General features: G+C 51.5%; 1 protein-coding gene across 1 annotated transcript in view; it reads right to left on the bottom strand.

Moving 5' to 3' along the window:
- The window catches only part of LOC144932910 (LIM/homeobox protein Lhx5-like), a 50,905-nt gene extending 39,950 nt beyond the window's left edge, over positions 1–10,955 (bottom strand). The window contains exon 1 of the mRNA XM_078857308.1: positions 10,376–10,955. Coding sequence (XP_078713434.1) covers positions 10,376–10,545 — 170 coding nt within the window. The 5' untranslated portion in view covers positions 10,546–10,955. The remainder of the gene's footprint in view (positions 1–10,375) is intronic.
- Between the last annotated feature and the right edge of the window lie 3,353 nt (positions 10,956–14,308).

Below are 14,308 nucleotides of genomic sequence, written 5' to 3'. Positions count from 1 at the left end.
CTTCTCTGAGACACCGGTGGGGTAACCATGAACCTCATCAGAGCAACGCCAAGCCGATGCGCACGTCTCCTTAAAAATGTTGTTTTTATTAAAGCCACGGCAGAGCGACTCTGGCAACGCAACCCCAGCAAGCTACGGACCACATCGTAAACCAGCCCGCGCCGCTTCAATGGAGGATGAAGAGCAGCCTGCTGATGATCGGAACATCAGCAGGCTGCAAGATCCGACCATGTCCGCCGAGGTGCATTGGCTTCCGGTTTGCCGAATGATGACACACAAAGTGCTTGCCGCAAATGAAGCACAGTACCTTGCTGGTCTCGTCAAGGAGCAGAAACCGTCACGCGTATTCCGGTCGTCATCGCAGCGGATTTTGGCTGCAAAGCCATCGAACAAAGACGGCCGCTGTAAAGCGGCGCTTTCAGATGCGGTTCTGCGGCCGTCTGGAACGCTCTTCCGTCCGATATTAGGAAGCCACTGGAGCTATGCACTTTTAAATCATCTAGATAGAAAACTCAGTCCTTTAGAACTGCGTTCACCAGTTTAGTTTGTTGTCCTTCCCCCGCACCTCCGATGAGCACGTTTGGCTACGTACGGCGCGAAAGAAGTTCAACACACACACACACATCTCCTTCATGAATGGAACACTCAAGCCACAGCTGTGGCCATGCAACCCAAAGTCCCAAGCATTGTAAAACCCGCAGTCGTCTGCTCTGCTCGACAACGGAGAGAGGAATAGCAGCACTCCACCACCAGCTTCTCTCAGCGAAGTCCTCTCGTGGCCGGCAGACCTCGACATTGGCACTCAGCTCCTGAACATATCGCTGCTGCCATCAAGCGTAGGAACTGAATACAGGGATGAGACGCTGCTTGCTGCTATTGTTGCCGCCGCCGCTACTACTACTACCGGACGGGTTGTGCAAGTTATCATTATTAGCAAGCGCGGTCGCCATCCGTCACGATCCTACGACACAATACAAAACAATGCAAAGGCAAACATCCCCCGTGTAGCCTTAATAGACTGCTTGGGGCAAGTGCTCTCTGGGTGCACATATGAAGGTCTGCACGGCAGACCAGGTGGTGGGTGGCCAGCAACCACGCCCGGCCGCCTTTGTCTCCCTTTACACACCGCACAAGGTACCCGTTTGAGGCTGAGTCGACCTAGGGGAGGCCCAGAACCGGTTCAAACATTCGCCACTTGTTAGTGGTTGCGAGCGGGAAACAAACTGGGATCGCCGGGTTTGGAGCGCAGTGCGCTAACCACTGCGCCACCGGCCCACCTTGCGCACACGAACCGATTTGATTATCTCCGGTTTGAAGTTTTCTTGGGCAGCTGTTCCGTCATTACTCTCCGCCACCGATGAACACCTCGTCCTTGACGTTGTGCTGCCCAAGCCCACTCGAAACAGTTTGAATAACGCCAGTAGCCTCCGTGTGCTCTCTTGTAATAGCTTCACTTGATATTGCAGTTGACACGTGTCCTCGTCTGTTTACATATTGGTACAATAGTCAGGGTTCTGCCGATGCAATGTTTCCGTAACTTAATGTCGTGCAAATGTACGATGATCAGTCTCAATATAATCTACCCCATCCGACTTGCGCCACACGGGCTGCTATTATACAACGTTGATATATGTTTGTGCGATATTGCAGATTTCTCGTGGCAATTGTTTTTGTGTTGATTTATGTTTGCTTCGTTGCAGCACTTTATTGATGTTGTTGTTTGTTGTTTCTAGATTTGAAGTTTTCGTGACTGCAATGATCCATACTCTTTGGTTCTTTCGGTAAAGTCACGGAGGTGAAAATAATCAAATCAAATACAAAATGAAAACAACTAAATTAAATCACGACGTTTCGGGCGCAACACAAGCGTCCTTCATCAGGTGGGGACCACCACAGCGAAAGCAATCGCTGAATTATGCCAAAGAGATGGCTGTAACAAGGGATTATATAGCTGGTTGTTGTTTTTGTTGTTTAGGCTTCGTCGTTTTTGGTGACCCGGGGTCGCTCTTGCAAATGTGTCTCCTCTGGTCTCTCGAGTAATAATCTGGTTTAGACAAAACAAACCTGACACTCGGGACAAAATTGTCTCCTCTTTCTACCTCTCAATGCAAGTCCGAGCGAATTACCATCTCCATGCACATCTGCATGAACCTTCACCCCCCTCCCCCCTATTGTCAAATAATGGGCGAGCACATCGACGTTTAAACTTAAACTCTAAATGTTTCAAGTGTTTTAATGCACTTTAAGTGCGTGTGTGTGTGCATATATGTACATGCATAGGAGCGGTGGCGTAGCGGTTAGCGCGCTGCCCTACGAACCTGGCGACCCGAGTTCCGTTCTCGCTCACCGTCAGCATCGGTGACGATTTTCTGAACCGGTCCCGGGCGTCCCCTAGGTCGACTCAGCCTCAAATGAGTACCTGCTGCGCTGCGTAAACATCGCCAGTGGGGAGACAAAGACGACCGGGCGTGGTTGCTGGCCACCCACCCCCTCGTGTACTGTTCCGGCCTTCATAGGTGCTCGCTAACAGCACTTGCCCCAACAGTCTGTTAAGGCTACACGGGGGAATCTTTGTTGTTGTTTTTTGTTTGTTCGAGATATGTATGTATATATACGTAAACACATACACACGCGGACCTGCACCGAGGAGACGGAGCGATGCAATCAGTTCGCGTGCAGGCGGATGAATACATCGCGAGAGATAACGACGGCTCGAAGGGGCATTCATCCAGCAGCGGATAGAGGACGGCTGCTGCTGCTGCTGCTGATGATGATATATAACGGGCATGTATACGCAGCGTCTGTAACGGTTATATGCGACCGCGCGCTCCGTCGATTTGTTTTAATCACTTTATTAATAAGAAAAGGGCCACGTTCCATTAAGGGCGCAGCCAAGCCTGGAAGCCTAATGGAGGGACATTAAGGCTTGCTTATATTTTTATTTCTTTGTTTCCGGCGACCAGCAAGTGTGGGGCTCTGTGCGCCATCGCCACCAGCGCAGCCTTGTTAGACCCCCCCCCCACCACCACCTCGCCTCGCACACTGCGCTAGAGGAGCGAGTCATCATCGCGAGGGCCCGCGACTCACGGATCGTTTCGGGTCCCACACAGCCACGCTCACGTCTCTGCGGCGTCCTTGCGAGCACCACTCGACAAAGTTGCCCCAACCTCCGATGAGCGCCGTTGGCTACGTACGGTGCGAAAGAAGTTCAACGTACACATGCAACCTAATCGTACGCGTAGCGCCGACCCTCCCTGCAAGTGCGTGAACAAAGGGTCTTTGCACCATTGGAACCTCATTTGCCAGTAAAAAATATGATGATTGCTTTTTTTTACCCTTCCATCTGGCAACAAAACTGACACCTTTTTTTTACAACGAGTCATGTTTGCATAGACCAGCAGTCATAATGCAAACAAAAAACATAACTCTGATAATTATCAAAGGGTCGTTGCTCGAAACGTCGACTGTTATATTATATCGTTTGACGAATGCGCTGAATTCCGGCGCGCGCATTGCCTGGCGCGGTCCTCCCGCGCGCCGCGGCATTCTCGTCCTTTAGAGGGACCCCCTTCTGCTCGGAGGTAACAAAATGCGAACACATCAATTGTATTTGTATCAATCTATTCCAACCAATCAAAGCTTAATTAGCGAGGCATGCCCCCCCCCCCCCTTCCCCGCCGTCTTCCCTGCTCGTCCCCGGACTCCGAAACTCCCTTTTCCTAGACCCGGGGTGGGGAACGTCCGGCCCGCGGGCCGTATAAGGCCCCGCGAAATCGTTTGGTGTGGCCCTGCCTGCCAAGGCAACCGCAGGCGGGACTCGAAATTCAATAAATCTAGGAGCAAACCTGGAAAAGCAGTTGCGAGTAGCATCATCATCAATAGCCCGCTAACATCACACGCCTCACCAAAGGGAAGCAGTTCCAGCCATCACATTGGGGGTGAGTTAATGAAATGTTTGACCAAATATAAGAGGCTAATTTTTAAGTTGATAATTTAGTATTGCCCGCGAATGATGTTATAAAGATCCAAATGGCCCTTGGCAGAAATAAACGTTCCCCACCCCTACCCTAGACTATCCGTCCCGTCAACCTCCTGCCCTTCGCTTCAAGTCCGGCAACTCTTCTACTCCGTCTCGGGCTGGCCATCCTGCCCCCCCCCACCAACTACTCTCGATGTACGCTGCACAAGACCACGGCGTCTCTGGACAGCATCTCGTTCGCAGTGGGAGGCGACGTGAATCCGTCGTTGCGATTGTACTTCGAACAGGCCTTGCCCAATCACGCCCATGCAGGACACTTCCGAACGGAGCGAGGCTTTCCTGGGACATAGAGATCGCATACGTCAGCTCATGTCCCGTTAGACAGTTGTACAAGGACACTAAATGATCTTGATTTGAAGCTTTCGTGACTGCAGGAATCGATAGCGTAGGTAGAATAACGCGACTTTACCGAAATAACCAAAGAGTATGGGACACTACTAAATGACTTTACACGCGCCCGCTGAACGTTATCTATTTTTGTAACTCGATTTGAAATAACAAAACAATTACGCATCACGAATGTTCATGGTGGTTAGCGCACTGCAACTAAACGGACCTGGTGACATGAGGCCTGAGTTTACTCCCAGCCGGGGGCTATCACCAGAGCAATTGAGTGACTTTGAACCGGGTCCCCTTGGGATGCGCTCCCACGACCAACGTGGTGAAGTATAGTCAAATTATCTTGATTTTAAGCTTTCGTGACTGCAGGCTTTACCGAAAGAACCAAAGAGTTTAGTCAAATAAACACACACACACACACGTTCGACACAGCGTGAAGAAGGTATTCATCCAGCAGTGTTTTGATAAAGGACTGTACGTTAATTTTTTTACATTTTTTACAAAAATAAATATTGACGTTACTTTTGTATGTACATCATTTTAAAAACGTCAACCATAGGACAGATATAAAAACGAACTGGTACACCATCTACCTATGGCTTTGTTAAACTTTCTTTATTTTAAACGCCGATAATAATACACACTTTCGCCATGCGGAATGTCGGCTAATATCGCGTTAGCTTTAGTCGTCACATCAACTCGTACGTACAATCGAAAGGACGCGAACACGCGTATGCAGACGTGCGCGTGTTTAACTTATCAGACGCGCGGCGCTGTACACGTATGTGTGTATCTACAAAGACAAAGATCCCCCGTGTAGCCTTAGCAGACTGTGGGGGCAAGTGCTGTGAGCGAGCACCTATGAAGGCCGGAACCGTACACGAGGGGGGTGGGTGGCCAGCACCACTCCCGACCGCCTTTGTCTCCCCAGTGGCGATGTTTACCACACCGCACCAGGTTACTCGTTTTAGGCTGAGTCGACCTAGGGGAGGCCCAGGACCGGTTCAGATAATCGTCACTGGGTGTTGGCCGTGAGCGGGAATCGAACCTCGGGTCGCGCAGCGCGCTAACCACTACACTACCGCTCCCCATCTACACACACACACAGACACACACACACATATACGTACATTCATTGCGAGCGCCACGACTTCGTCTCAACCCACGGCGTCCGCAATATTCATGGCAGTGGTGAATGCGTCGCACACGTTCTACGCGTTTGCAACGATCCCCACTCGCAGTGTGGAAGTCGCGCGGTGACGATCACCGTGCGCCAAGGGGACTCGCGGAGGGACCTGTGGCCGTAATCGACGACACGACTCAGAACACCGCGCGTGGGTCGTGCCCGAGTGAACTCGGCCGGGCGGAAGCTCTGGTCGCGCTTTCTCTCGGCTTGAACGTCGTACTCCGCGGGGAGGCGAATCACTCGGTCCACCGATGGTGATGATCGTGAATGCGTAAAAGTGTTTAGAGCGACTCGATGGTTTATTTCGGTGTAAAGTCGCGTAGAAAGAAAATAAATTGAGTAATAGAAAACGAGGTTTCGAATGCAGCACAAGCAAGCGTCATTAGGTAGAACTAGATTTGAGAGAGAGATGAAACACAGACACGGAGACACACAGACAGACACACAAGCAGAGAGAGACAACACGGAGACACACCTGATGACGATTGCTTGTGTTGCAATCGAAACGCCGTATTCTATTAAAAACATTCTACGTGACTTCAAAGAGTAATTCCTGCAGTCACGAAAGCTTCAAATCAAGTTTGTTTAGAGCGAGTCGTAGAGCCACGTGGAACTCTAGGCCGACCCTGTCCCATGAATTCCAGGAGTAAAACCAAATCAACCTCGTGTAAGTTTTGTGTCCTCAAATTGTGTCAATGTTTACGTTTTATTTTCGGATTTCTCTACTTCAGCTAGAGTTCAGTTGACGAGCTGCATTCGCGCCGCCAAACTCCGACTTTCTTAGCCCGTCCACAACGTTATTCTAGTTTGCATCAGTCACGGAACGTCTATAACGCTATATGTATACGACGCGCACTTTATGCACACGATTGTCGTGTAACAATCTCACATTTGCTACCCTTCCAGAAGACCCCTTAGACTTTGCATCAATCACCATCGTCTCAATCGAGAAAACAGAAAGAAGGGGTGGGCGGGGGGGGTTATAGTTCATATGCGACCCAAAACACCCATTCATCCCATGCTCACGATTATCAAAAATAATCGATGCCTCGAGTTTCCTGGCTGGTTGCTGGCTGGGCTCCTTTCCACCCGCAACACTAACTCTGTTGTTCGTGGCTGCGGGACATTGCCACCGAAACTAGCTGGGTAACTGGCTACACGAGATTTTCCAGGTAACAAATAAACATCGAATTGAAACGGTAGACCTACGTAAAAATAAAAAAACACAATAATACATAGCGACAACGAAGAGGCGGGAGTCACGAATGCAGAAGACTGGCCACACGGTTAATTTAAAACAACTCTTAGATTTCAATGTGTGCTCCTATTATCCTGGCATATTATTATATACATATTAAAAACCTGTGTATTACTCTTAGTACGTCGAGTACAGGAGTGTGTTAGAAGAGTTATGGAGATTACAGCTGCCTCTTATTTTCTTTTGGCAATCCCACTGCTTGCTGGACCGACGGCCACTCATCTCCACGGCGTGTTGGTCAAGTATGGTCAAACCCAGCCTCGACGACAAGCCTAAAGGCGACACGTGTCCCGTAAAGGTGCAAATCCGTTCTTAAATCGCGCAATGGAAGTTTAAATGTATTTGCATTCGTTACCCGGAAGAAACCATTTAAGCCGGTTGCACGGCGATTTCACACGGGGGGGGGGGGGTCCGTGGTGCTGGGCGAGCACAACAACAAAACCCGAAGACAAAACGTCGACATTGTAGAGAACGAGTATACAGGTACGTGCAACTAAGCTCTACAATATTAACTCGACGGCAGTTTTAACCGCGTCGCTCAAATGTCGGCGAAAGTCTTTGCCCCCATTCCCTCCTCGTCCTCCTCTGCAACCCCCGCCCGCCCAAAAAATAAATACAAATAACATTCATAAAAATAATAATAATCTGGAGTGATCTTCATCGCCAGCACGTGGCAGATGAGGAAGCGTTGGCAACAGTCCCACGAGGTGTGACGACCACGTGGGGGGGGGGGGGGACAAGCTCGGGGTCAATTAATTGGGGGTCACGAGACATCTGGACCACCGTGTACACCTCGCATTTGAATATTCCGTGATGTTTGTGTCGGCATGCGCTCGCGTGTCGCTTTGTGTTCGAATACTTCCACCAGCGTTCACGAGTATCGTGTCGTGGGGGGGGGGGGGGTCGGCTGTCACTCAACGCAAGGTGGCAGTTTCTCTAACATCTAAATGAACGTCGAAATTTAGACACTTATAGAAATCCCATGAGCCGTAATTGTGAATAAATACCGGCTCCTGACTCCCCGCTACGATGTAATATCCCCCCTGCGTAGATATACCTTCCCGTGCCGCATATATCTTACCTACAAATGTAAGATATTTGTGAATATATTCATACGTGGCAGACCAAACACATGCGGTTTCCGCACGTGATAATGTGGCGACGTCTTGGAGAACATTTTCCACGGCACCCGAGTAAAATTAGCACACATCACACCGAATTAATTATCGGAGCAGGGAACTAGACCGAGACGACACCACACCTCCGCCCGTCATATCGGCTCCGTGGTTCCCCCCCCCCCCCCGAGTTCCGATTAAAACCCTCCGCCTTGAGTTTCGTCAAAGCTGCCCCCGTCGAGTAGACGGAACCGAACCGTCGAACGTCCGCCGTCTCTGCGCGTCGCGGATTCAAAACGCGCGGCGCTGAGACTGCGAGTGAGCGAGCGAGTGCGCATTCTCCACCACCACCCCCCCACCAGCACCACCCCCCCCCTTCCTCTTCCCCTCTCCTCCCAACGGAGTTTTTAACGCATTTGCCTAAGCCATGTGACATCAAAAATGCGCACGTTCTCACGAGCGCGCATCTCGCGCGCGCACGTGATTTCGCAGCGATTAGCCGCGTGCCTCTGTGCCAGATGTTTCTGCTCGCATCTGCGGGGTAGCAGTGGTCGGAGGAAGAAGGTGGTGGTGGTGGTGATAATCCGACAGCCTGCCCACCACGCGAACGGGAAATTGTACGCTGTCTGTTGACAACACCAACAACAAATGCACTTCAACTATTGCGAGCTTTAGTTAATTCGAGGGAGAGAGATGTACGGTTTTTGAATTAAAAAAACTTGCCATCACGGCGACGAAGATTACACTGTTGGGTTTAAATAGAGACGACGGCTGATTGTGGTGGTGGTGGTGATGAAGATTGAATTATGAATCGATGATGATTGGGAAGCGGACACGCTGACAAATAGCGAGATGAAATTGTCTCTCTGCCGCTCACGGTAAGTGTGCATGTACCATGACTGTCTATGCGATATATTTACAAAAAATGAGGTTCTCCCGAAGCTGATTTAGGTCGCCCGCGCTAATTAACGTGGCTCTGATGTCGCCGCTTCGCATAATAGAACAAGAGCCCTCTAACAAACGCCGAGTTTACCTTGAGTGGCAATTCATTTCAACCGGCGCGCAAACGCACACACGCGTACACACGCACAAACGCGGTCGTGTTTATTACCACATCGCATTCAAACGAGTCCCTACAATTTGTACCATTAACAATTGCTTTCTTGTCACGGTCATTGTCTAGTAATCCCGTACTCCCCCACCCCTCCTCCTCCACTTCCATCCGTGTTGTCGACCTCTTGGCTCACGCAATTCTTCGTTTAACCGCTCTCCTTTTCGATACAAAAGCAAATGCGCACAGCTCTTCCCTGCGTTCTTTGCGATGCACAAAACCAATGTGCATCTTGAGATATACGGCAGCTTGAGATGCGGTGGAGACTTTAGACGGTAATATAAATCAAATGTAATGTAAATATCGAGTAACCGTATGTTTGTGTGTATGTGTATGTATGTGTATGTACGTGCGAAAAGTGGGGAACGGTAGCGCAATGGTTAGCGCTACGCTGCGCTACGAACCCGGCTACACGAGTTCGATTCCCGTTCACGGCCAACACTCAGTGGCGATGATCTGAACCGGTCCTGGGCCTCTCCTAGGTCGTCTCAGCCTCAAATGAGTACCTGGTGCGGTGTGTAAATATCACCACTAGGAAGACAAAGGCGGCTGGGAGCGGTGCCGGCCACCAACCCCCTCGCGTGCCGTGCTGGTTTGCATCGGCGCTCGCTAACAGCACTTGCCCCAACAGTCTGTTAATGCTGTACGGGGGATCTTTGTTTTTGTCTGTGCCGACGGGCATGAACTACACAAACACATACTTGTACGTACAGCGATTCGTTCATACAAGCATCGTACTGTACACGCGAGTACGGCCATGAGCAGCACATACTGGGAGAGGTGCTGGGCCAGTGTTTAGCGATATTGCGTTCTCAACACGGTCACATGAGTTCGACTCCCGACCGCGGCTAGCAATGGGTGGCAAGTTCTATCTCAGCTGATCCTCAGCAACTCCCCTCCCACCACCTTCGTTCACCAAGCCGCTCGAACCGGCGCGGTGAAGTATGGTCAAATAAGCGACTGACGCGGCTCGGATGAGTCTTCATCCAACGGCGGATGAACAAAAGTCAGTAAATTCGTATTATTATTACATATACTGTACCGCCTCCATTAACTCGCAGTGACCAACGTGGTGAAGTATGGTCAAACAAAGCCCCTACGACCGACACGACTTGTGGATACCTTCATCCAACGGAGGCTTGACAAACGTCTGATATTTAAACAGCATCGGCATCATTATCATCATCCGTGGTCAATCAATCCACTACTCGATGAATGCCCTCCCCGAGCCGCTGTCGGTCACGGGAGTTGTCGGACACCACGGACGTGATGAATGCGCTCTCTGTGCGGGTAACGATGATGACGAGTGGCGGCACGCGGCTCTTACCGAAAGAAGTCTTCGCGGCAGTAAAGCTTGCCCTCCCTGGAGAAGCACTTGTCCGAGAGCGAGCAACTGCACTCGCAGCACTGCACGCAGCCCGGGTGCCAGGGCCGGTCCAGCACCGTGAGCAGGAAGCGACCCAGGATGGGCCGCTCGCAGCCGGCGCAGTAAACCATGACGCACGGGCTCGCAGGCGAGGGGGTCACGAACGCACGCGGCCTCCTCCCGCCTCCTCCCTCTCCGCCCGTGCCGACTCTCCCCGCGTGCCGATCTCTCTCCCCGCGTGTCTCTCTCTCTTCTCGTGCCGCTCTCTCCCCCCGCGTGTCGCTCTCTCTTCTCGTGCCGCTCTCTCCCCCCGCGTGCCGCTCTCTCTCCCCCGTGCCGAGAGAGAAAGACGCGACGAACGCGTCCCGTCTCTGATGGTCTTTCGGAGGTCAAGAGAGAGAGTCAACGGCAGCAGCGGCAGCAAACTGCGGTGTCCTTGCGGGCTACCACTGCCGGAGGAAGCCTTCTCCAGCAGTCTTCTTCATTGAGCTCGCCGACTCCAGAATAATTTGCTTTGAGATTTAAAACAAAAAAACGCGCGCTTTGCGGGGCTGGCTAGCAAGCAGCTCCTCGGGAGAGATCACGCGATGAGTGTGTGATTTTTGCTTTTTTTTTTTTAAACGTGAACTAAGATGTTGCGCGTCTGTCTTGTCCTGCGTCCGGCCTGTCCGCAGCTACCCTCTCCGTTGTGCGCTTTTTTTTTGGAGCCGTACGAAAAGAGGCCGCTGGGGCGTGCGGGTGGATGGGTGGGGGGGTCTTTGCTGGATGGAGGTGGCCGTGGGGAGTCCGGGGAGGGGGGGGGGTCTCCGCTGAGCAGGAACCCTGCGCGTCGTCGCTGCTGCTGCCGCTGATGGAGCTGCCGCCGCTGCTGCTGCTGCCTCATCAGACGCCCGCTCGCTCCATATCTTAGCGCCCTCCCGCGCGTCACCAGCCTCGCGGCCAATGGGAGGCAAACACTCGACTCGCAATTCTACATCATCACGGGCACGCGCGCGCGCGCGCAGACACAAAGACAAAGATCCCCCGTGCTAGCCTCTAACAGACTGTTGGGGCAAGTGCTGTTAGCGAGCACCTATATGAAGGCTGGCACGGCACACGAGGGCGTGGGTAGCCAAGAGCACCCCCGGCCGCCTTTGTCTTCCCAGCGGTGATGTTTACACACCGCGCCAGGTACCATGCCCGGCCGCCTTTGTCTCCCCGGCGGTGATGTTTACACACCACAAAAAGGTACTCATTTGAGGCTGAGCCAACCTAGGGGAGGCCCATGACCGGTTCAGATAATCGTCACTGGTGTTGGCCATGAGTGGGAATAGAACTCGGGCGGCCGGGTTCGGAGCGCACCATGCTAACTGCCACTCTACAGTACCACACACATACACACACAAGTACACATACACACAAGCACAAGTATACATACACACAGGCACAAGTACACACAGACGCACGTACACATCACAGACACACACACAGACACACACAGACAGAAGTACACATACATACACACACAGAAGTACACACACAGACGCACGTACACACACACAAACTCAAGTACACACACACAGACGCACACGTGCCGCTGGAAATGTGGACGTGATACGGTGTGTCATACAACACGCAATTGGCTCATTCATCGTGACGATCATAATGATCACGACAATGTGATATCTCGCAATGTATGTAATAACCCATCATCGCCATCACCACGACCACCAACGATCGTTATTAAAAGTAAATGTTTATCGCACGATTCAATGTCACCTCGATCATCATGATGATGGATGGCAATGTGGGTTTTTACATAATCCCCATGGTGGTCGCGGTGATGATGGAGATAATGATGCTGATGGATGAGTAGTAAATGATAAAGATGACGATTATGATAATGGTGGTTACAATAACCATCAAGGTACTTGTTTTACCATCATCATACAACTTGACATTTCGTTATTTAGTAACCGTTGATGGAGTGGAATGAACGATACCACTGCCCCGGTATAGATAGTCTGACATAGGTATATTATTGCGAGGTGACCAAACTGATGATGATGATGTGACAAAGATGACGAAATTCGGACGTAAATTTGCATCTTAATGTATCCGGAACTACGACGGCTTTTCAAACTCTGGGCAAACGCGCACACAGGCGGCTTAATGAACACAATGGAATGTGTATTGTCAAATAAATAAATAACGACTGCTTACAGCAACAACAATAATACTAGTGGCGGTGGCATCATCAGAGACTACGCAGCCACCAGGCAATCCTCTTATCTCGTATTTAAATAACGCCTTCATCCAGGGCGTTTCACGAGGGTTATAAGTGGTACAATGAAGTGAGTTAAAGTTGATGTGGTGGATAGGGCTGGGGGTATGGTGCGGGATGGTTATTGCGAACGGGAATTACGGGGGTACCTCGGGATGGAGGGAAGGATGAGCCAGGGAGAAGAGATGATGGCTCTTGAGGGAGGAGCGGAAACTGGACAGGGAGGGTCAGTTTAACGCGTAGGCTCGCTTCACGTGGAGGGGAAGTTCGTGCCAGTGCAAGGGGCTTGGCAGGTAGGGACAAGGAGCGGAAACAACGGGAGGAGCAGAACAGATTTAGAGCTTACGTTCAGCTCGCATGCTCGGACGTCCACGTTCACACCAAACGAACGACGCTAATGAATGATTGTTCTGCCTGACGTTGTTAAAGCCACGCGGTGCACGGCTCGCTATAGCGCGGGGTCTGCTTCGGTGTCTTTTCGCGAGCTCTCGATGCAGAAAACCGAAAACACGCGTTGCCAACAGCACGATACTGAAGATCGTTAAAAAAATAAAACCACGCATAATAGTCGACGTTTTTGGGAAATGACACGCCCTCCGTTCTCTCTGTTATGCAGTGACAATAGGCGACGTTTCGGCCAACGGCCCTGCTTCTCATTCTCTCGCCTATTGTCACAGATGCTTTCATCTTCAGGACAGTGTTGTTTGAAGAGTGTGCGGAATATTTACAGATTTATTTGTGCTCGTGCACCACTGCGCCACTGCATTTTTTCTTGCTGTGGTTGTTCCACCGGATGAAGATTGCTTGTGTTGCGATCGAAACGTAGTGATTCGTTTCATTTTATTGTATTACTACCTAAGTGACTTTACCGAAAGAACCAAAGAGTATGCTGTCGGTTTGTCTGATTCCCCCTCCCCCCCCCCCCATAAGTTCAATGACACCACCTGTAGGCGGTTTACCTGCGATTGGAAAACCAGAAGCGGGACCCACGTGCCTCCCGCCTATGGCTCGGTGCGATCCTCCGACTGCATTTGTCTTCTAAGGCAGCGATCCCCAACCCCCGGGCCGGTACCGGTCCGTGGCCTGTTAGGAACCGGGCCGCACAGCAGCAGGAGGTGAGGGCGGTGAGTCCGCGCGTGGAACCCGCCCCCATCGTTTTATTATTCACCACTTCCGTCCGCGCCTCTTTCCCGCACTGCGCACTCGTCTCAGTCACAGTGTTGGTAAGCCCACAAGCTGCTAACCCCTGGCCAAAGTTAGTAAAAAACAAACGTCGCCGGAGAGCTTCTTTGAAAAGGGGGAAAGACCCAATGATGAACCCCCCCGCCCCCCCCCCCGGTCCGTGGAAAAATTGTCTTCGACGAAACCGCTCCCTGGTGCCAAAAAGGTTGGGGACCGTTGCGTCTAAGGACACCGCGGTGCTAATGTGGATGGCCCGCTGGTGCATGGGGTTCGGCCACAGTGCGCGATGGAAACACCGGCGACTCGTTTTGTTTAAAACATTGCAGGCCGCGTCAGTGGCCAGTGATGTCTGAAGCGGTGCAGAGAACCACGCGTTCATCAACCGGTACTTGATGGAGGAGGAGGGGCGGGGGGGGGGGCTTAATTCAGCAGTGGATTGACAAAGGCAG

This window comes from Lampetra fluviatilis, chromosome 6, assembly GCF_964198595.1.
Source record: "Lampetra fluviatilis chromosome 6, kcLamFluv1.1, whole genome shotgun sequence".
NCBI lineage: Eukaryota > Metazoa > Chordata > Hyperoartia > Petromyzontiformes > Petromyzontidae > Lampetra > Lampetra fluviatilis.
This window is presented reverse-complemented; position numbering and strand designations above follow the sequence as displayed.